Raw genomic sequence first — 24,380 nt, 5'->3', positions numbered from 1 at the left:
CTCCGGCAGGCATCCGTGTCCCCGCCTCCTCCTTCCACGCCGGGCCAATCAGAAGCCGAGGGCGCGCTCTCTCTCAACCCAGATTGGCTCGTCGCTTTCTGTTAACGTGCTGGGAGAGGGGGTGTAACAAGCGGCGCGCGGATTGGCTGTCCTCGCGCGGCCCAATGGGAGGCTGTCTTCGTGCGCGGCGGCAGCAGCGGCGGCCGGAGCCGGGGCGTGAGGGGGCTGCGTGTTTCCGGAAGACGTGGCGGCTGCTGCTTCCTCCTCCCTCCGGCGTCCCGGACTGTCCTGCTCGCGCGGCCCGCTCCTCGTGCGCCCCCCGCCGCCGCCGCCATGATCTCCCTCACGGACACCCAGAGTGAGCGGGGTTGGGGGCCGGGCCATGGGGGGCTGCGGGGGCTTATCTGGGAGTAACCCCATTGACTAGAATGGGCTTACTTCTGAGTAGACATGAGGCTCTCAGTGTCCAGCGAGTGATTCTTCTGCTCCCTTTAAACTCTCTTCCCTGTAGCAGACACGTGACGGTGGAGCAGCAGGCACGTAAGAATCGCAGAACCCGTGAAAACAGGGTCAGCAGGGCTGGAGCCAGGAGGAGCCCTGTTAGCATTTAACAGTATAGCAGGAAAGCAAGAGGCAGCAAAGGCGGCATGGAGCGTCCCTTTTCCTCTTCCACAGTACAGGGACGTGGTGAGGCAGAGCCTCCCCAGCAGAGTCCTTCAAGAAGCCCTGCCACTGCCGTGGAGGTGCCCAAGCACCCACAGCCTACACACTCCACAGGGTCTGGGTCTGCGCTCCTTGCGTGGCTTGTGGGTGCTTGGGCACCTCCCGCTGCAGCAGCGCTTTTCAAAGGATTGTGGTTGGGGGGCTCTGCCTCACCTGCCTCCACACCCACCGCACACTCCTGCCACAGTGTTGGTTAATGCGCAAACAACAGAGTGTGCAGATTGGAAATGAATCGCCTCTGTTGTTTGCACCTCGATGTATATGGTGGTTCGTGAAGCTTAATAAGTGGGAAATAGACAGCTCCCTGCCCACAAGAAGATTGCAGTGTGTAATGAATGATGGCAGAAAGTGCCTAGGCAGAAAGAGAGAGTAAGAAGGGTGAATATGAGCGGAGGTGGTTCCCCCACTTCTGGAGATTAGGTACCATTGAAGAAAAACGTTTTGCACAGGGCAGCAGTTCCCAAACTTTTTCTACTGGCGGCTCCCTTGTCCTACTGGCCACCAGGCACAGCTCTCTGTTAGGGCTACAATATAGAATGGTGGGTTTTTCACAAGGATTCCACATCTCCCTTGGCTGGTTGCCGTGGTTCAGTTTGGGAACCACTGCTGTAGGCACTGGTAGATTAGAGAACTACAGTTCGTTTTCTTCATATGCAAATTTGCCGTCTGAAAGGGGCACAACTGCCAGCATCTTTTGTTATTGCAACTCTGTTCTTGTTATTCACTAATACTGTGCTGGTGCTGCATCAAACAGGCATTGGTGTTGGCCTGTGGAGAATCGTTGGACACATTCGTGTCTACTTCCATACTTGCTCTGCCATCTTGGGCGTCATCTCGGCGACTCCAGTTGAAGCTTCACAACCCTGGTGATGATGATAGGCTGATGATGAGAGGTCTCTGGAAGGCTACCTGAGGGCTGCTCTTGGGCTGGGCCAAGCCAAGGGAAGGAGCAAAGAGACAGGTGGGGGTGGAGGAGGAGGACAAGGACAGGTGAACCCTCTTCTCACTGCTGATCTCTGAGGCCAGATTCCCAAAGAGCGGGCTGCAAGTACTAATTCTTGGAGTTGATAGTAATTTATTATCCAGTATGTAGTAAGAATTGTAATCTTGTCCATAATTTACTTCTTGACCATAATCTTGACCATAATCTACTACTAAAGCAACTACTATAATGACAGTAGTCACCAAATTGTTTTGTCTCTAGCTAGGATTTATGCATTATCAGAAAGGTGGTGTTTGATCATCCATGTTCTTTGTGGCCTTACTCAATTTTCTAGATAACACCTTAAAACTCTTTTCAGCCATACTAGCAAAAAAGCCTAGTTATGTTCACTTTTGGTTCTCTTCTCCCCCTCCCACCTTCTGCTTAGTTTATTTCTTATAGCTTTTATTGTAGGTGACTGTTGTGTTTACTGGTCTTCTGCTGTTCAAACTACTGTTATGTGCTTATTGCGTTGTAACACTTTTTAATTGAATGTGGGAAGTGACTTTGAAAGTCAACCCAAAACATTTATAATTTCCAAAATCCTCATCTGAGTAGAGCTGCAAAGGATCAGGTCATGCTGGTAAGCCTCCCAGCTGCTGCGCCTGACTCTCCTTCCTCTTGCCACTTCTGTCCCTGCTCTCACGCAGTCCATCCCATTCCCTCCCTCCTTGTTTTACAGAGGGGATGGGGGCAGCAGGGCATTGTTTAAAGCAGAGGTGCCCGAACCCTGGCCCAGAGGCCACTTGCAGCCCTCGAGGACTCCCAATCCGGCCCGTGGGGAGCCCTCAATCTCCAATGAGCCTCTGGCCCTCCAGAGACTTGCTGGAACCTGTGTTGGCCCAATGAAATGAGAGGGCGACTGCTCAACCTCTTGTGTGAGCTGTGGGACAAGAGCTCCCTCCTCTGCTTGCTGTTTCACGTCTGTGATACGGCAGCAAAGGAAAGGCCGGCCTTGCTTTGTGCAAGGTCTTTTATAGACCTTAAGCTATTGCAAGACCTTCATTCATTCATATAAGTTTCATCTCTAATACATTCATTTATGTAAATTTATTCAGATTTGAAATGTAAATTAATAATTATTTTCTTCCCTGCCCCCGACACAGTGTCAGAGAGATGATGTGGCCCTCCTGCCAAAAAGTTTGGACACCCCTGGTTTAAAGTGAATGCACACACACACCCTGGCAGCAGCTCTGTTTTTTTTTCCTGCGGAGCCACAGCTGGCTATTGAAAGGGAAAGTGGAAACCACACATTCCTCTGTCAACCCCAATAAAAAGGCTTCTGGTTTTATTTGTATTTTTACTTTTAGAATCTGTTTCATCTGAGTATCTGTCTGACACCAATACTTCTTTACCTTTTTACATGTCCACCACATATGATAAAATGAATCTTTTTGTCTTTTATATTTCCAACATCTATCTGGCATGTTTTCATTCATTTATGTCATTGTGCTATTGTTTGATTGCCTGCACAGTTCAGACAAGATCTGTGGAGTAGTTAGTGTTCAATTATCATTTAAAGTGAACGTTTTTCCCTTTTCAGCATGTCTCAAACTTGATTGCTTGGGTTCAGATAATCTTGGGTTATTGTAGTCTGAGGAAGTCAGGGCCTGAAGATTCATCAGGAGCACAGAATCAGACAGTGCTGTCTCCTTAGTAAAAAGAGGCTAGATGCTGACAGATTCAAAGGTGCTTCTTACTGAATAAATTGTCTGACATTTATCAGGAGTTCCTTTTATCCAGAGTCATTGTCAAACTCATCTGGTTTCTGTCTAGTTAGTAAGAGACAGTTTCTGGAGCCCAGAAATACTTAGTTTAGCAAAATAGATCTTGTACGGTCTGAACATGATCTGATTCTAAATATATTAATTTAAATAGCATTGTGTAGAAATAACTAGACTTTTACATATCTTACACAGATTGTATAGAGTACCTCATATAAAAGAGACTGTTTTTTCTCTTAGCAAATATAAAATACTTTTATGTAGTGCAGACCTTCAGTTAGATGTTATTGATAACAATTCCAAGAGCGAAATCATGATCCTTCTCACTTTTGTTGCTATTTGAAAAGCAGTTCATTAATAATAAAAACTAAATGTTCTTACCAGTTTCATTGTTTAGATGAGATAGTGATAGTGATTGCAGCTGCTTTGAATCTGCATGCAAGAGGCTTTTGGTTGAATGGCCCTTATAAATAATCTTTGACTGAAATTGCAATCCAAGCTTTTTCAAATAGAAACATAACATTCTAGTAAAGTGCATACCTTTGTGCAGTGGTTCTCAAACTGGTGGGTTGCAATGCATCAGTTCATGTAATCCTTCCCCCGCCCCTTTAACAGGCAGGCGAAGAGGAAAGGCAGGGAAGCAATCCCCAGGATCATGGCTCTAACAACAACAACAACAACAACAGTATTTATATACCGCTTTTCAACAAAAAGTTCACAAAGCGGTTTACAGAGAAAATCAAATATCTAATGGCTCACTGTCCCAAAAGGGCTCACAATCTGAAAAGATGCAAAGGAATACCAGCCGACAGCCACTAGAACAGACAGTGCTGGGGTGAGGTGGGCCAATTACTCTCCCCCTGCTAAATAAAAGAGGACCACCCACTTGAAAAAGTGCCTCTTACCCAGTTAGCAGGGGTTCTTGCACTTACTTGAACTTGGTGACAGCTGCAGGAGATGCGGGGAGCCCCACACAGCTCTCCACAGGGCTCTCAGAGGCTTGGAATAAACAGAGCGGTTGCAGTGCGCCTCCTGCAAACAGGAAGTGCTTTTCTATCCGTTTCAAGATTCCAAACCTTGGGAAGCTCTGCAGATGGCTGTGCTGAGCTCCGTGCACCTCCTGCAGCCTCCAGCAGCCCTCACTGAGTCCAAGTAAGTGCAAGCACCCCTCCTTCACCCCCTTAGGGATGCGATTCTGGGGATCGCTTCCCTGTCTTTGCCCTTCCCAGCAAAGACTTACTGAGGGAGTAAAGCTCCCTCAAAACCACTGCCTTGAGAACCACTGCCTTTATTGCATATGCACTAAAGACTATTTTGCTTTGGAAAGTGCATAATGATGTTTAATATTACACTTTAGAAAAATTCTTCCTATTTGTTATAAAGCGGTGGTCCATGGCTTTTGTCTCCAGCCAATAGGAGAAAAACAGCTGCTGCTCCAACTTGATTCTAGCAGGGATAAGTGCTTTTTTCTTGTTGTTCCCGCCATCTCCCCCCCCCCCACACTCTTTTCAGCTGACAACAGGACAGAGATTGGAATCCATCCTTTTTTTGCAAATAAGAAATTTGTTCCGGCACTAGTCTCTTTTGTGTTGATACATGGTAGGGCTTCCCCAGGCCTCAGAATGCCTTATATGGTGAAAAAACATCACTTCCAGTTTTTCTCGGGAAACTGGAAGTGGCTTCTTTTTTTTTCTTTTTGCCTTTCTGGGCCATTCTGAAACCCACAGAGGCAGCAGGCAGATGCATGCTGCCTCTGCAGGCTACAGAAAGCCATCCAGTGGGAGAAAGGGGCAGAAAATCACAAATTTGATTATCCTTGATTTTCTGTATCAGTGAGGGGTCCAAGAATGTATCCTTCATGGATACCAAGGTCCCACCTGTACCTTAGAATAGTATGTTTTTCAAGCTGTATTTTCTGTTAACAGCAGTTCATTTTTTCTTTTATAGCTATAACAGTTTGTTACATCTTTGTAGCAGCCAAAAAGAGAATGGATTTTCTTGCTTTTTCCTTTATGCTAGATCTCAGCAATTGGATTTAATATCTGTTCAGTTTCTGTTTGTTCAGGAGGTTTGTACTTTCATAGCTCACTATCATAGCACATGGCTTTCTTGAAAAATGTCCCAAGTTTAACTTCTGATATTTCTAGATTTGATCATGAAGCAGGGATGGGAAAGAACTCTGCCTAAGACCCTGAAGAGCCAATGCCAGTCTGAAGATGCTGAAGTCAGTTCTCAAAGATATTAAATTAGTAGTACTGTAGGCCTAAGTGGTAGACAAAATTTTTAAAAGAAAAGGAAAAATTGAAGGTGCACACTTTGTAGCAAACTCTTTAACCCAACAGCATTTGCTCCAAGGGTGGCCTTTGTTGGAGACAAAGAGCTAGGTTAAATGGATCTTTAGTCATGACATCTAGTAAGTCAGTTCTTAAATTCGGTGTATGATGCACTACTTGCTTGTATCATGGTACACTTCTTGCCTGGAAGAAGGAAAATGTCATGCATAGCTGTAGGGAGAGCTGATTTCGAAAAGAAAATAACAAAGGCCAACACACATTTTGCTATCTTAAAAGTTAAACCTCTTCCTGGATATGTTTGACGTACTGATTCCAAAAATTGCATCAGTTTTGCCCTATTACATCTAATTTTGGAGATATGGCATAGCCTGATTAGTGAAGGAAGGAAGCTGCTTGAACCATTCATTAATGAGGCTATGCCATATCTCCAGAACTAGATGTGATAGCCCAAAATAGATGCCATTTTTGGAATCGGCACCCTAAATTTTTATAAAATCTCCATAAACTTTGAAAAAAGTTTTTCTGATCCTTAATTTTGCACACCTGTGTAATTGGTGAATGCTGTGAGGGTGATTGGATTGTTTCTTTATGTACCTGCTGAAGCTACATTATTGCTAACATTCTTTCTTTTGTTCTGCAGAAATAGGAATGGGGCTTACAGGTTTTGGAGTGTTTTTCCTTTTCTTTGGAATGATCCTCTTTTTTGACAAAGCACTTCTGGCTATTGGCAACGTAAGTGATTTGCATGTGTAATATCTATATAGAATATAAACTGAACATGCTAGAGGAACATGTTCCTCTATTGCAGGGGTGCTCACAAATTTTTGGCTCAAGAGCTACTTTGAAACCCAGCAAGGCCCAGAGATCTACCAGAGTTTTTGTACAATGTTCACGCCATCATAACATATAACATTTATGTGTACAATGTATGTTGGTGTACCTTGCATAACCGCATGAGCCAATATTGCACAACACAACATAATTAATTATAAACATTTTTGTAATTACTTGAGTTTACTTTGATGACTTGCACTGAAGTGAATCAGCCAAGGATGCATAGTCCGGACAGTAGCTGCTGACACCCAGCCTCAAGCACACTTCCAAATGTTCATCAGTCATGGTGGAACTTAATGATCTTCATGTAGGAAAAGGCTGACTCACATAAATAAGTGGAGCCCTTCCTGCCTCATGTGCTCTTATATCCCTGAGGGCCCTATTGCCTTCAAGTGGCTGCAGCTATGCAGCACACTCTGCTGGATGCCCAGGCCTTACCCTTAAAGGGGCCACTGCTGACACCACATCTACCTCCTCACCAGATCTTCCTCGATTCCAATACAAGTGGGGGGGGGAGCAGATCTCTATACAGACCAGTGCAAAAACAGGGGAAAGGTGTGGGGAAGATCTCTATATAGACATCACAGCAAGACCAGTGCAAAACCCCTTGCACACAGAACCAACAGATGGAAGTTGGGGGGGGGGGCAGATCTCCATACATACCAGTGCAAAAACAGGGGAAAGGTGTGGGGGAGGGAAGATCTCTATATAGACATCACAGCAAGACCAGTGCAAAACCCCTTGCACACAGAACCAACAGATGGAAGTTGGAGGGGGGGGGGCAGATCTCTATACATACCAGTGCAAAAACAGGGGAAAGGTAAGTCAGCCCCAGTAGAGTCAACGGGGCTCACTCCCAGGGATGCGTGGACAGGAGAGAAGCCTGCCAGCGGCTCCTCTCCAGGTCTACTCACGAGTCAGCCCCAGTAGAGTCAACGGGGCTCACTCCCAGGGATGTGTGGACAGGAGAGAAGCCTGCCAGCGGCTCCTCTCCCAGGGAGGAGCCTGCCAGGGGCTCACTCCCTGGGCTCACTCCCTGGACTCACAAGCCTGCCAGGGGCTCACTCCCAGGGATGCGTGAACGGGAGAGAAGCCTGTGAGCGGCTCCTCGCCAGGTCTACTCACGAGTCAGCCCCAGTAGAGTCAAAGGGGCTCACTCCCAGGAATGCGTGGACGGGAGAGAAGCCTGCGATCGACTCATTTTGCCTCGCGATCGACCAGTTGATTGCGATCGATGTATTGAGCACCCCTGCTCTATTGGGATCCAGCCCCATTAGGGGCTCCAGGTGATAGAAGGGGCTTCTGTTTTGCCCACTCTGCAGGGATTTTGCTGGCAAAAGGAGACACTGGTTGACCCAAGCATACCCATAGCTTTCCTAGTTAAAGCAACCAGTTCCCACTGAGATAGCGCAAGATGGTGAAGGGATGCAGGCATGCATGCAGCCAGCTATGCTTTATTTAAAAAAAGAGGAAGGAAAAAATTGATGAGGATGGTCAAGTGGGGTGCTGTTCACTATAACAATGGTGTCAAACTTATTTCATACAGTGGGCCAAATAGCATTCATAGCAGCTGCTGAAGGCTGGAGATGATGTCATTAAGCAGATGATGGCCAGAAAGAAGCACTTTCTCACACAGAAACTCATTAGCTGCATATGACAGAAAATGCAAATCTTGATTATATTTTCAAGATACAGGAGAGCCCAGTATCACATGGGCCGCCTTTTCAGCAGCATAGCTTCTGCCAGGTATAACTTAGCAGCAGCATCTGAATGGTGGCCTGTAAGTGATGCCTCAGCAGAAGTGGCACAGCTGAAGGAATAGTCCGTGTGATAATTGGGGTCTCCCAGTACCTCTGCAGTGTTTACTTCTCTCACTCATCTTGGTCTTCACTTTCCCTTGTAGTGTTCTTTCCCTTTTGAGGCCTCCTTTCATCTCTCCCTCCCAGAGCCTCAGCAAAAGCAGAGCTTCTGAGAAGGTCACATTGGGAGAGTCCCAATTATCACATGGGCTAGATAAAGAACTTCGGAGGGCCATACCCAACCTGTAGGCATTATATTTGACACCCTGTACCATAAAGTGGTCTCCAAGAGAGCCAATGGGCATGGAGGGAGGCAGATGTAAGTAAATCTCCTTCCTGTCACTTTCCAGGAAATCTCTGCTCAAGTGATGACCCTGCAACTCCTTTAGCAGACCTGCACCTATCCACAGTTTTCCTGCCCAAATAGTCTGAAAAGTTTAAATTTTAAAAAGCACCTAGAGTAGGACTCACTGAAGTATCTTTGGATCATGTTGATTATATATACCAGAAGAAAGTGTTCTGTTTGGCAGCTGGGCAACCATTTGGAGCTTGGTAGATGCCTTACTCCTCAGCGGGGTGGTGTGATAAAAGAATGAAGAGCAAGTAACTGCACCACACTCTTCTTGTGAGCCCTTCCCTCTTCTTTTCTCTTCAGATCCTACAATGGCTGCCCTTACCCTTCTGCACCCAGCAGAAATGTCTGTCAATAAAGCTCTCCATAGTCTTTTCTTGCCATCTTTTTTCTTAGTCTGCAACATTTGCTGCTTTACCTTCTCTTACCCACCTGCCCCAACCCAGGTCTAAATTTGTACTATGGGCATCTAGTAACAGAAACCTGGGTCCTAGTTTATGTTGTCGCACCATGTACATTAATAATGGTATGTAAATAAAGTCTAGGATGAATGACATGTAGATACATCTGCCTGTAATATCCATGCCTCACAATATGAAGAATGGAACATTTCAGAATGTTGATTCTAACAGCAGCCTGTTGTATTGTTATATTAATTTCAGACTAGTCTTTTGGGATTGTAATTTAATTTTCTCTGATGGTAGAAGCATTGCTTTAAAGTCGACATTATTAAGATATATTTGTGCCCCAGAGTTGACAGTTGTTGACGCATGCAGTGCACAAGTTCTTTTTGATTTTCATAGCCAGCCCAGAATTTATGGTGGTTATTATCCTGTCCTTTTTAGGTATTGAGCTGAGGTTCATAGGCAAGAGCCTCTTGAGTTTAAGCATGTTTGTGTCTCATTTGATTTGTATCTCATTTGAATATGTACTTAAATGAATTTAAGCACATAGTTTTCTATCTGACGAAAATCAATGAGATTTAGTAGTACTTAATTTCAGCTGGATCATAGCCATTTTGTGCAGACAAGTTCCATTTAAATGTTTAATATTCAGATTCATCAGGTAGATCACGTCTGTGCTGTCTTCCATTCAACCATGTATTTTATGATCAGGGTAGTAGTTTTAAATTCAGCTGTATGAAACCTGCTTCTACAGAATACCAGTAGGTCTGTGGTTTTCAAACTCTCGGGGAGTTTGAGGACCGCAGTAAGTCCTTGCAGGGGAGGGAGGCAGGGGGAAGGCAGCAACGCGATCACTAAGGGGGGCTGCAGGGACTGGGATGTACTCACCAGTCCCTGCAGCAGCCTGTTGGGCTGCGCCCTGTGCGAGCGTCTGCAGGGCTCCCCAGCCTTCTAAAAGTGGAAGTGGAGTGATTGCGCTCCCAGATTTGCAGATGTGCAGCATGGTTGCTCCACTTTTGATTTTGGAATGTTGGGGAGCCCTGCAGACGCTAGCGCAGGGTCCTCCACACCCCTGACAGGCTGCTGCAGGGACTGGTGAGTACATCCTAGACCCTGCAGCCCCCCCTTAGTGATCCCCTGGGGATTGTGTCGCTGCCTTCCCCCTGTCCCTTAAGGGACATTTTTTTTACAATACTGTTGTGTGGGACTAGGCCAAAAATCAAGACAGTTTGCTTAAATAAACTTTGTCCTTTTGTCTATTAAATATGTATTTGTTCAGCAAAGGAAACTGTATTGGCTTTGTGTGACTATTCTTAAAAAAGCTATGTTGCTGTCACTGTCATTTCTTTAAAGGCTTAAATAAAATAAATTAGTAAGCAAAGTTTGCTTTTGTGTTGTGCTGTCGTTGTGAAATCTATTTTTGTTATTTATCATATTTCCTCCAACAGCAAATAGGATTCTCTGCTTGTTCCACATTCGTCAAGAGAGTGGACTTTGAGTATTTAACTTTAGTTTCTTTACATTTCTGTTATAGGTTATATATATTTCTGAATCTGTACTCTATTTTTTTTCTTCATTGTGGTGTTACTTAATTTTTTGCTCTTTCAGGTTTTATTTGTGGCTGGCCTGGCTTTTGTGATTGGTTTAGAAAGGACATTCAGATTCTTCTTCCAGAAGCACAAAATGAAAGCAACAGGATTCTTCCTAGGTGGTGTGCTTATAGTTCTTATTGGCTGGCCCTTAGTAGGAATGGTCCTTGAAATTTATGGCTTCTTTCTCTTATTCAGGTAAGACTTATTTGCTTTTGTTTTGAAATTTAATTCTTGTTTTCTATAGTTAAGATCAGCAAGGGGAGGCTGGCTGTAGGAATGCATGAAAAAGACTTGGGGTCAATCTTGTAATATCTGCATTTTGTTTCTACTGGCTCTTGGACTCTATTATTCTGTTTTCCTACTCTGGGGTGTATGTGTATTTTTAGATTGTTTTGTGTTTGTGTTAACCACCTTAAACATCCCTAGTTTGGAGGAAAAGGCAGGATACATCTTTTTCTTTTTCTTTTAATGTTGTGCTTCTTGTGGAACTTGGCTGTGAAACAGTCCCACAGTATTTTATAGTCCTGAACTAATTATGAAATCAGCACATATGCTTTGAAGCTTGCTGGTTGCATAATTGAAGAGCCAGCCAAGCCTTGGGTCAGATATAGGAATACTGTTAATCTAAACCAGGGGTGTCCAAAGTTTTTGGCAGGAGGGCCGCATCATCTCTCTAACACTATGTTGGGGGCTGAGAAAAAAGAATTAATTTACATTTAAAATTTGAATATATTTACATAAGTATACATAAACCAATATATTAGATGAACTTATATGAATGAATGAAGGTCTTGCAATAGCTCAAGACTGATAAAAGACCTTGTACAAAGCAAGGCTGGCCTTTCCTTTGCTGCTGCTACTGCATCACAGATGTGAAACAGCAAGCAGTGGAGGAAGCCCTCATCCCACAGCTCATGCGAGAGGTCCAACAGTCGCCCTCACTCTGAGAGGGGCCAGTGCGGGCTCAAGCAAGGGCCAGAGGCTCATTGGAGACTGGAGGCTCCCTGAAGGCCACATTGAGAGGCCTTGAGGGCCTCATGTGACCCCAGGGTCGGGTCACTATTTGTATTAGAATTTCCAATCCAGTAAGTACCTAAATTTATGGACAGTTTTCTTAGGTGGATAATCTGACTGAAGGCAAAATACTATTTATAAACACATATATAAAGGTATGTCTATCTGACAAAATGAAAACTCAATGATAAATCTCTCAGATCAAAACTAATGAAAATGCAGAGCTCAAACAAGAGGGTAATGAATGAGAGTAGTAGTAGTCCAGGTTTCACTTTAATTCTATGTCCTCATACATCCATTTACTGGATTTCCTGTCTAGCTTTTCTGCCTATGATAAAGCAGTGTACAAAATAACATAAACTAATATAGTGGTTTTTGAACTTTTTGGTCTCCACAGCCCTTTACACTCCTAAACAGAGCCTGAGGAAGCCCTGCTGCTGCATGAGCTGAATCTTGGGGAGCCTTGGAGTACTCGCCCATGTGCTGAGTGGCACAGCGCTGAACAGCTGGCAGCATCTTCATGGTGTGCTTGTGAAGCTCCTGAAGGGGTCTCAAGGAACCCCAGGGCCCCTAGGAACACACTTTGAGAAACACTGATCTAAAATGTCCAATAAAATAGCGCATAAAAACAGGACATCAAAGAGCAGCACTTAAAAACAGCAGGCCACTTTCAGCTGAACAGCAAAATGCTCATTGAAATAACTGAGTGAAAAGTACACAGTGGTAGAGGCAGCAGGTCTCTCACAGGAGAGCATTACTTATTCTGGGTGCCACTACAGGAAAGGTTCTATTCAGACTTCATATGTGAAAGAATGTTCCCTGTTTCCCTTCTGTTAATGGGGTTGGAAAAAAAACTTCCCTTTGGGTTTTGCAGCTTGGGCCACAAAATGTCAAGGCTGGTCTAAGACCAACTTACCTTTCTGATTCTTGGCAGAAATTTGGCACAAATTCTATTCATCCTTTTTTCTCTAGAAATGTGACATTTTGAATGATGAGGTAGCTTCTGTCTCTGTAGTAGGGAGATACATTTCAGTTTCCATTACAAGTTATCCCTGTGGTTTCACTAGGTGGCAGAATAGAAACCATTTAATACCTCACAGCAGTGGTTCCCAACATTTTTTCACTTGCATACCCCTTGGCAGCCTATTTCCATAAATTGTACCCCTTATATTAGCTCCACAAGGCATTCTAATATAGGCCTGCTTTTTCCCACCATTATTCAGTTATTTTTCAAGTACCCCTAAAGGTTCTGGTAAGTACCCCTGGGAGTACACATACCCCAGGTTGGGAACCATTGCCTTACAGTATTAAAATTGAGTAGGAATTCTGTCGGGGGCAATCCTAACCCTTAATGTCAGTACTTTCCAGCACTGACATAAGGGCAATGCAGCTCTGAGGTAAGGGAACAGACATTTCCTTACTTTGAGGAGGCCTCAGTGAATGACACCCAACTGCAGGATGCACCACATGTCCCATTGGCATCATTATGCCAGTGCTGGAAAGTACTGACATAAGGAGTTAGGATTGTGCCCACGGTTGTACATTTTAGCAACTTATTAATTTTATTTATTTATTTATTTAAACAGGTTTTTATATACTGCCTTTCTTTGATCCTCAGATTTCTCCTCAGACTTTAATCCAAGGAGGTTTACAATTGAATAGTTCTAGTCTCTCATAGAACTCCTCGTCCCAGCTGGATTCCTTCCTGGTTTTTAAATTTTATAACCAGTTTTGTAATGTTTTGCAAATGTTGAAAGCATGCTTTAGGAACTTTCTACATGGGACATTAACAAAAGCTTGAACATTTCATGTAGATTCTTGCACACAGTTGCTCATGTGTGCATAGTCAGGGAAACCATAGCCAGTCATGGCTTAGCATGTATTCCTGCCACAAAATAGATATGTGCCACTGTCTCTTTTGACTTCCATGTTTTTTCCTATGAGAAGCAATTTTCAAATAGGAAATTTGTTATAATGAAGTGGCCCTAAGTTTATAAGAATTTAGGAAAGCTTACTTTACTCTAAAGAAGGGAACATGGACATATGACACCAGTGATATAAATTTGTTAGTGCAAAAGTTTGGCAATGACGCTGTCACAGCCTATGAAGAAGGCACATTTTAAGATTCTTCTAACTCAGCAGTTCTAAACTTGATTCCATGGCCCACCAGTGGGTCACAACTCAATTTATATTGGGTCCCAGAACTGACAAGGCAGATTAGGTTGTGTGCATCAAGAGTTAAACAATCTGCTACTTTGAGGGGTGGGAGAAAGCACTGCTGCCCAATTACCATTATAGCCACAGAGGCTTGAGTGGCTGGTAAAGTGAAACTTTTTTTAGATGGGTGAAAAAGTGAAACTTTTTTTAGATGACTTTTTAAACTTTTTTTAGATACTAAAAAGTGTGGGAACCACTGTTCTAACCTGTAGTAATTTCTTTATTTTACAGGGGCTTTTTCCCTGTGGTAGTTGGTTTTATTAGAAGAGTTCCAGTCCTTGGATATCTCTTGAATTTACCTGGTATAAGCTCAGTAAGTATTAAACTGTTTCACTGAAACACTGGAAGCTTAATCTCTTGTTTCTGTTTCTTGGGCTATCTTTCTTTTTCTGAAGGTTAAGGTTTTTCTTTGCAGTTCCACTACAAAAATTATTTCTACCCTGAAGAAGAGAACTGATAAAACTCAAGTTACACATTCATTAACATAATCTAAACCAATAGAACTGCCCTCTTGTCATTTTGAACAAAGACGCATTTTCAAAATATGCGTTACCTGATACAGGTATCTACTTTTTCATACATAAAGTGACTAAAAGCAAGAGTAGAATTATAAATGTATGCTGGTTCAGCATAGTAAAAGCCAAGTAAGTGTTAGTTTATACATGATTCCCAGATATTTTAAGAGGAGAAGCCATAAATAGAGTTTTATCTGCCTTTTGAATTTCATTCAGCATACTAGACAGGAGTAGATTTCCCTTGCCTTCAGGATATCCTGTCTGAAAATCTGGCAATGATAACTGCAATAATTTGTGGCTTGCTATTTCAAAATTAGTGTGAGACAGTCTTGTGCCTCTGAGACATTTTATTCAGTATTATTATTTCTTGAATACAGATTCATAAACTTTAACCAATGAATTGTATAGCTTGTTATACAATCTTTGTTGTATAACCAGTCTTTAAGTTGTGCAAATAACTTTTTGTGATCTCTTGCCAGCTCCAGTGGATGGAGCATTAAAATAGTATCAATTTTGCTATAGAAGTTGATTGGCTCTCATCTCCTTTTAACATGAAAATGGTGTTTGTGGTCTGTCACCTCATTCAAGCATCTAGATCAGGGGTGTTAAACATAAGGCCCGGGGACTGGATAAAAAGCTTCCGGAGGCCGCATCCGGCCACAGGGCCTCCGGAAGCTTTTTATCCGGCCCTCAGGCTCTCAGCTGCTGAGGTGTTACAGCTGAAATGGCAGTCCACATGAAAATGGGACTTTCCTAAATCTTGAAATATGATCAAGATTTGCATACTTTCTCTTCTGTTATTTGCAGTTAATGAGTTTCTATGACAACATGGTCTGATTTCTGGCCATTAGCTACTTAATGATGTCATTTTCTGCTTAATGACATCACTTCCGGCCCTCATCTGGAGCCCTGAATGCTTTCAGCCCCCTGTATGAGACGAGTTTGACACCCCTGATCTAGATAGTATTTATTCAGATCACCTGTGTCAATCTAAAATTGTTGCCATTTGCTAAACTTTTTTAAATTTTAATTTTTTAAGAAAAATACTATTTGTCATTGGCATAATCTTAATCTCTTGTGTTGGTGGTCCTCAGATCCTGGGGGGTTACTTAGTGGATCAAGAATGAAAGACAAACATTTCTGTAAGGCAATCTGCCTACTACTGCTGATTTTCCCTTGAGGTTTACAGCTATAGAGAAATTTGGTGTGTGATCTAGAATGTACTATCAGTTGAACTGAGAATGGGACGCCCTTGGTCTGCACTCACAATGTCAAATCTTCTTCAACATGAAGGTGTTCATCAGTAGACAGGTGCAGTGTGGAAAGAGTCCACTAATTGTTGGACATCTTGGTTCTAAGCAGTTGGAGAAAACTTGAAAAGAAGGGGGGTAATAGCATTTTGAAATTTTTTTTATTATATGCATCGGTACTTTCATTGAGGGTTAATCATTTTCATATTGTTGTTTTTTTTTGTTTTGCATGTACACCAAGACTAATAGGCTATACACGAAGGCTAATAAATGCCACAGTCCTGTAGTTCAGCAGAAGGGGAGGGGGGAGAAGCAGAGATTAGACCAACCTCTGACCTACTCTCCAGGGTTCCTATCTGTGTGGCTAACTTACTAGTCCCAGTAACCATTTAGCCCCAGTTTGGGCCATAGTATTTTTTTATGATATAGTACATATTCATATTTTTTAGTTCAAGCATGAAAACAAAGACCACATCATCCTTGTGGGAGTAACCACATGTATATGTGCCTTTTGACGGTTTTACATTATGCATGGCTGAGCGTAGATGGCATCATAAACATGGCAACTCAGGTTGGATCATGGACAGCATAGTGGTATTATGAAAATGACAGTACTAAGTGTTAGGTGCTTGGAATTGCATTATGGCATCTGGTTCTGCAGTCACTCAGTGCCTCTGGGGTGGGGTGACAGACAGTTATATTTCACACAGATAATGACTTTTCTGCCTAATTTTCTACCATGGCATAGCTTTGTATATCTATCCAATGTCAGTGCCAGGTTCTTGGGGGCCCTTTGGCAAAGTCCTGAACTCGCACTCCCATGGTACATAGGTGTGCATGTGCCTGCAAGCATATACGCTGCCATCCGCATAGGAGCACACTCTCTGGCCTCTCCTTTGTCATTTGAGTGATGCATGCCTCCATTGCTGCCAAGGACTTGAGGTTGACCAGGAGGGTCCCATGGGTCTTCAACCAGTGCCTGACATGCCATCCCCGATTCCTATCCTGCATCTGCTTTGCAATACCTTGGGTACTGTAGTAATTGCACCACACCTAAATGCTTATTTGCCAATGAAATAATTTGTAGCATTGGTTCCCAAGCCTAGTTAATATGGATAGATTGCATTGTGGTCAAGATACCAGACATTCTGACCTCATTTGACATTGTGCTCATTATTGATCTTATACCGATATGATTTATAAATTGGTCTTAATGGAGTTAAATCCTATTTGAAAAATTAATTGTTGATGTTTTCTTCAAAGCCTGCGTAGGCTCAGGAGACAGTTCCCCATAATGGTTAGTTGAAAAAATCATCTTCAGTCTTATCACTGCATGAATGACTTCTAAGTATTCTTCCCCCCACCTTGGAATTCTACTTGCATTTTTCTGCTTTATTTTTGCCATTTTGTTGCATATTCATGTTACTCTCAGTGTTGAAATGCAAACATGCCTTTCAGAAACAGTTGCAATGTGACTTGCATCATTTTTTGTAAACCACATGAAATCTTGGGGATTTCTAATTGAGTATAATCACTTTCAGCCACCTATGTAAAAGTGCAGAAGTGCATACATATTTGAAGTAGTGCATAATTGTAGATGTTTTTAAATCTTAAAATGACAATCTTCTCCTACCCTTTTTTCCCCGACAGCTTGTGGATAAAGTTGGAGAAAGCAACAACATGGTATAATGACAAGTGCGCAGAAGACTGGTTCTAATCTTATATTATTTATAAGGTCCTTTTGAAGAAAAGATCAGCACAAGGATTCTGTTGTGTACAAAGGCAAAGTCTGTAATGGTCTTGACATAAGTTTTTTAATTTACACCATAGTCGACAACAAAATACATCCTTAGAAAAGAAAACTGGAGCAGGTGTACACCCAAGACAGTTGGCTCCAAGAAGTTTGTGAAAGAAACGGAAGAAGAGGTCATGGGGAAAACCCATGGTATTAAACGATTCAAGACTTCTTAATGCTTTGGAATATGTGCTAAGTACCACAAAGCCCCCATGGAACTAACAGTGCCTGTATCTTTACCTCCGGAAGGTGTAGTAGAGCAAACAGGGCTTCATTTACAAGACATGGTCCATCTCTCTTCCCACTTTGTGAGCTTTCTCCTCACCTCCCTCTCTTGGAAGAAAGTAAATTTTCCCCAGTGATTCTTCTGTTGAAAGCAATGGGCTCTCATAAGCATGATGCATGGCGTTTAAGATGAATCATCATCTTTAACCATGCTCAGTAGCAGAGGATTTCACTACACAGTTCTGCGTATTATTTACAGTTTGTAAATATATGACTGAAAAAAACTTTGTTGGAAAAGGTTTAAAGCCAAATGTAATTTCTGATTAGGTGTGTCTTTTGAATATGCAAAAAGGTCATTTCTTTTTTGTACTAAACTTCAGTCTTAAACCACTCCTGGTTTTGATATGTGTCTTGTTGGGCAGGAACTTTGGAAACCAATTTTACACTCCTTTTTGACCAGTTCTCCTTGATTCATGTTACATGTATGCATCACAAAAAGGATGTAGCCCTTTGTCATTGAATAAATTTTGTGCACCTTATTAACTCATGAAATGACTTGCTTGTTTTCAAGGTGCTCACACTGTTAATGAAGTATGATGTATCCAGCTATTGACCCTCTGAAAAGATGTTTCAGTCCTGAACAAAGTTGTTCCTCTGCCTGCCTGCAACATATAACATCATGTTCTGTGCATGGCAAAGTATTAGCCTTGAGGGTTTGGGCAGTGAATTTAAGCATCCTATTCCTAGGACAGCATGTTACAAAGCTAACTTATTGTGTAAATAACTTTTCTAACAATTAGATTATAAAAAATTAAGTTAGTCATGGTCTAGAAAGTCTTGGAAAATTATATTTAATAGTCCTGATCAAGTGCTGAGTCTAATGAGATTTTTTTTTTCCTTTTTGTGGCTCAATTGTTGTAAAGACTATTGAAAAGGATGTGATTTCAACCACTGAGCCACTTTGGATGCTTCTACTGGAATGTAAGCAAAGAAGTGCAAAGTGACATGAGCAGGGGAAGATGGCGTGCATCTTTCCCTTTCCCCTTTCCCACTTTGGGTGGGAGTCTCAAGTTTGTGGAAAGCACAATGATTCATGTTTCCCATTCAAATGCTTCTGTGTGATAAGGGAAGTGGCTCTTTGATGCCACGTACTCTTTGATGCTCTTTTTGATCATATCTAGTCATGATTGGTCTTTGTGGACAAAGCCACATACTGATGCAGAACTGGCCTATTCATTTAGCTCCAACTACTTAATATAAGCCCCCATCAAAATAGGTGAGCATTGATCTGCTGACTTGGAGTGCATGAGCAGTTTTTATTGTTGCAGATGGATTTCTGAACACTCATGTAAACCATTCATGTCTGTTGATGCTTGACAGTAGTAGCCATTTTTAATCTGAGTAAAATGGGTTCACTCTCAGTTGAGAGAAGCTGTTTTATTAAAAAGCTTTGAAAAGCACTCACTTGGATTAGTAAATGGGTTGAGAGAGCAGTGATTACATTAACTTCCCAATTTCTTTGGTTTGCTCTTGGGAAACAGAAATGCACTCGGGGAACAATTCTTTTTCCAGGAGACCTGAATGTGGGTGTCTTCAGTTCTGAAGCCATGCGTGTACCTCATCTCATTTTCACTGTGAAACACACTGCTGCTTGTAAGATGTGGGGGTTTTTAAGTGTTAGGTCTCTGTTTGCAATCCTAAAATAAGATAGTTAAGATTGTAACTTCCACTGAGGTGCATGGAACAGACTTGTGAGGAGTAATAACTCTGTAGGACTCCAGCTTGTTACCTGATGCTGTGTGTACACTACTGTTTTTAAAATGACGACTGGCGGTTGTTGCCTTTGGCAAAACCACATCTAGCATGTCTGGTGCATGCTTCCCAAACCACAGGCGACATTTTAACTACACAGGACTGCTTTCATAAATCCTGCATCAGGAAATAATTAACCCATGTTACAAGCTCCAAGAGATGCTTGTACTGCAGGGTTTAGAGGAAGTTAACAATGCACAAGTCCTTCCCTGTAACAGGGTCTTGTTCAGAAGATACTGTGCCCTTTGGATTCTACCTATGAGAATTCCGGGGTGCAGAATTATGCTTCCTTCCTTGTCCTGCCTCTGAGTGTGTTAAGGAAGTCTGTCTCCCTGACTGCAAGATATATCTAGTTTGGTAGATCTTATATTTAAAGAAACACAATCTTCTTGGTTCACTGTATCTTCTTCCTATGGTGAAAAGGAACAGGAGAAAGCTTTCCTTTAGAATCTCTCTCCCAGATCACCCTCATGGAGAAATAGTATATGAGCATACTCCTAGATTAATCATGATGTTCTCAAGCCTCTGGCAGGTTTATTTGCATGTGGGAATGACCTATGTCATGAACTGCTGCGATAGCAGTCCTAATAATAGTTCTATAAAAAGTACAGCAAAAACAATGGGTGCTTGAGATTATTTGATTTGGTAGGGTCTTGCAGTTTGTGGTGGGAATTGCGTCAAGTACCTCTTTTTCACAACAGAAGACCTGGATGATGGTGACACTCTTAATACTCAAAATACAACCAGTAGAATTCCTGTTTTGCCTTGTCATGAATCTGTCTGATTTGAAAAATAGACTAAGTATATCCATGCACAAAATTGTAGAAAGATATGAAAGGAACACTCCTAAGCTCACTACCTTTTGATTGAATGGAAAGTTGTGTAAAAATTAAGCCCCTTCTGACCAAAATATTCAGTGTCTAACACATTCTGAATGTGTATGTTAAGTCAACACCAGGTGTTTTCTCAAGGCTTTGACTTATAACTGGCAGTAGAGAAGGAAAGGCACTGAACAAAGTAGTACACCTATGCCTTCTGAGATAATACACGTTGGCAGGCACACAATGATTTCTTTCCAGGGCTGTTGTTAAGATAGAAGTGGTCAAAAATGATTCCGTAAGCCTTAAGGCTGCCATCTTGCACACAGTTACTTGAGATCAAGTTCCACTGTACCCAGTGGGACTTATTTTCAAATAAACATGTGTAGGAGCAGGTTGCATGAGTTGTGAACTTTTGCAAAAAGAAAAAAAAGTAACTTCTGTAAAAAGTTTTTTCCCCATCTAAATGTACTTCCTGACTGCTGCTTTATGAATCACACAAGGATCTTGTCCTGGAAAAAAAATACTGTAAATACACTTGTTATACCTTGAATAAATGGGTACTTTTCTATTAATTGGTGGTGGTGATCTTTTTTTAAAAAAGCTATTGAAATATTCTGTAAAATGTTTGTACTTATTCAGCCTGAAGAGCTGAATAGCAGAAAGGAAGAGAACATGTGTTTTGTAAGAAGGGAATATTATAACTTGTTAGTTTATATCCTGCCTTTCCAGCGCCGTCAGCCCTCTGTGGTTCACAGAGTAAATAATAATAAAAATAGCACAATAGCAATGTACACATAAGCAGGGGGAGCTGTGACTTCCCTAGCTGCTTTCACAAATAAAGTGAAGAATGCATTTTGCATCCAGCATCATACCGCTTGCCAGTCACAAAGATTGGTGTTGAACATGTGTCCCTTTTCACTTAGATCCCTGAAGAGGATCTAAGTGAAATCCTGAAGAGCAGTGCTTGCTCCTTGCAAGATAACTCCTCAGTGGACTAGGTCCAGGATTCAGGAAATTAGCTTCCTGATTTAAGCCCCAGAAATAAACACGAAGGTTTCATAGCACACAGATAAGGCAATGTGGAAAGAGCCACCTCTTGATTTTTGTTAGCTGCTTTAAAAAAAAAGTTGGCAACTTTTCCCATGAAAATGTGTATCAGTCCACATGCAGTACAGTTGCAGCAACCTCTCTTGAATATGCTATGTGATGGTGAAGAGACATGGGTGCAGGTAAATCTGCCCTGGGCTAGTCCCTGAAATATCTGCCTGTGGTCAACTTTCTTTTTAGAGTTAAGAGTTCTAGAATTATGAGATTGAGCTGCAGATGGTGCCTTTATCTTAATCCTCCAAGATACAGTTGCTGTATCCGCTGTGTTTTCTTCCAACACCCTTGTCTGCTCTCTACCTACTGTGAACAGCAGAATTGTAACTGCAGATGGAGTGCTGGATCTTCAGAACATTTCTTACAGTGTCTCATGGGAAGCCTGATCTGTTAGCCTCTATTTCAGAAGACAAGGGATATGGGTGTCTTGGTGAAAGCAAGCACTAAGCTGTCGTGCCCCTTTTGAAGCTGTAGGTAACAGAGCCATCCAAGTGCCAGTTATGGATTTTGCATCACCTCAGGTTTGTTGTCTTAAACAACTGGGCAATATGGTGTGTGTCAGAGGCTACCTCCAGGTAATAGAGAATTCCATAAAAGTTGGAAATATTTGAAATCTCTCAATTGACAGTTTATTTCCCCAAGCATGCTGTCTGGTGTAATTCTGATGAGGCTTGAATTAGAGCTAGAGGAAGGTCAAAGAGTTATTTCCAATCAGTGTATTAATTGTAGGCCCTCGTCTGAGTCTATTGTAGCTTCCCCCACCCCCTTAAGATAGTAAAACCCCCAAGAGTGCAAAGATTCAAGCAAGGTGATGAATGCAGGAGTTCACGTTTTGAGTTGATCACTTCAACAAACCTTTCTCCCTTGGAGCTTCAAGTACAGAGGTTTACCCCTCGTTTGTGCCATCTGGGTGGTTCTTCTTTTCCCTCTAGTCAATTGCTCTGTCTAAGGTGCGTGGCTGCACATCTCATAGCCAAGCTCCATGTAGCCCAGAGTTTGCCTACCCAGAAGTGAGGAATGATGTGATGTCATCACTGAACAGCCAGATGCTGCACTTCACTGCCACACAACCACAAAAAGCATCCGTGTGGCCCACAAAATTCTTGCAAGGAACACTGATCTAAGCCCCTAGTTTTTCCTGGGAGACATTTCATCACTGTATTGAACAAGCATCTTTCCAGATTCTTTATAATAATAGTTTTTGTCCTCTAGTTAATATTTTAAGTAATTATAAGCAGCAATTGCTAATAGTTTTGACAGCTGAATATTTTGTTTGATATCACTGCTCTTTAAATTAGTTGTTTGGAATGGAGTCCTTTCCTTTTTCCCTTCTAATGATGACTGGGTGGGGGGAGGATTTGTCATCATAACCAACAAGAAAATATCTCGACACGCATGTTTGGGGCCCATGTGAAAGTAAAATGCAGATATTGCCAGAGTGTGTTTGCTAACAGGGCTCTTATCTCACAGCAACTGTAGAAGGGTGGACAAAAGGAACTTGTGAAGGAGCAAAGCATTTATGTCTGTACCTTGCTGTTTAATGTCGTAGGCACAACTACCACACTAGTTAACCTACAGTGACAATTTAGGCAAATCCGGAGGTTTGCGCTTGTACAAACTTGATGACATTTTGAGAAGATCCCAACGGGTTTGGATAAGATTAGCAAAATTCATGGGAGGCAGTGGGTTTGGAGGGTTTGCCCTTTTTAAAAAAACATTTCCAGCAGAGGGCCTGGCAACACTGCCTAACACCTGTGCTCCACACTTCCCTAAATCTCCACTCCAGGATTCACACAAGAGCACACTTCACAAAAGTTTTGAGGAGCTGCATTCGAATTGTTGAGTGGAACAATTTGGGCACACCGCTGCCATAAGCGGGGCAGGGGGTTTGGCAGCAGCTTACAAGTTTCCGGTTTGGTTGGAGGTAAGTGATGCTTCAAATACGCTGTTGCAGGCTGCAATCTTATCCACACTTACCCGGGAGTAAGTGCTATTGATGATAATAGGGCTTACTTCTGAGTAGACATGCATAGGATTGGGCTCTCAGTCAAGTAGTTTACTCTTCTACTGAACTTGCCATTGAAAAGTAGTATATCAATAATACTAATAATAATTAATAACAACATGCTTAGCGGGCCATCTGCAAAGGTTCCTTCCACTATTCCAGCTTTCTGCTCAGGGATAGTGATTAGGGATAGAAAAAAGCAGCTCCTGGATGGAGGCAACTTCAGAGTGCTGGTGCAGGAAGCATTGGTCGCAAAACCAATTAGCCCCAAAGTGCCTTATCATTTTTGTATTCACTTTCATGCTACAATAAGGAATTTAGATGCGAGAAAAGCAACCAGCACTGGAAGCATACAATTAAAGCAGATTTATGGTGCTTTTGAACATGTGGGACTTGCTTGTTTAAGGCTCAGTGCACAATATTTTCACAGAATTATTATTCCGAAGGCCAGCTGTAAATACCAGTTTCACTGATATTTCAGGGCTCAAAGGATGTAGTATTGCCTGCTTGTTGCAGTTTCCCTGGCATGTTTGAAAACAGGTTGTATGTGAGGGAGTGGGATGTCATTTAGGTGTACCAACTTAAAGGAGATTTATGTTTTAGATGTACAGATGAAAGTTCCATTCCAGTATCTTGCTGCAATGATAATCTTTCTGTTACATCTTTACATCTGTTACATCTTTCTGTTATAAAAAATTCCTGAGCTACTTCCTGAGCTACTTGCTTGCAAGATAATTTTTTACATCTTTCCTGACTCCTTATGCACTTAGATGAGAGTTCAGGGCTCTTCATTGTGTCCTTTTTTCAGGGGAGGCAAGCTGGAGATGTATAAAAAATACACATGATGACAAGAAAGTGAATGGAACCCATTTTTTTTTATTCCGCTGTTGTGATTTTATTTATTGCAGTATTTCTATACCA

At 42.2% G+C, this 24,380-nt stretch overlaps 1 protein-coding gene across 1 annotated transcript; it reads left to right on the top strand.

Annotated features, from left to right (window-relative positions):
* The first annotated feature begins 171 nt into the window (after positions 1 to 171).
* GOLT1B (golgi transport 1B) lies at positions 172 to 18,758 on the top strand. Its single transcript, XM_066633687.1, has 5 exons — positions 172 to 358; positions 6,364 to 6,455; positions 10,721 to 10,899; positions 14,167 to 14,248; positions 17,351 to 18,758. Exons 1-5 carry the CDS (start codon positions 334 to 336, stop codon positions 17,387 to 17,389), a joined length of 417 nt encoding a protein of 138 aa, XP_066489784.1. The 5' UTR covers positions 172 to 333; the 3' UTR covers positions 17,390 to 18,758.
* Positions 18,759 to 24,380: the final 5,622 nt, after the last annotated feature.

The sequence above is a fragment of the Tiliqua scincoides genome, chromosome 7, assembly GCF_035046505.1.
Source record: "Tiliqua scincoides isolate rTilSci1 chromosome 7, rTilSci1.hap2, whole genome shotgun sequence".
Taxonomy (NCBI): domain Eukaryota; kingdom Metazoa; phylum Chordata; class Lepidosauria; order Squamata; family Scincidae; genus Tiliqua; species Tiliqua scincoides.
Note: the sequence above shows the minus strand (reverse complement) of the source record. Positions and strands in the feature narration are given on the sequence as shown.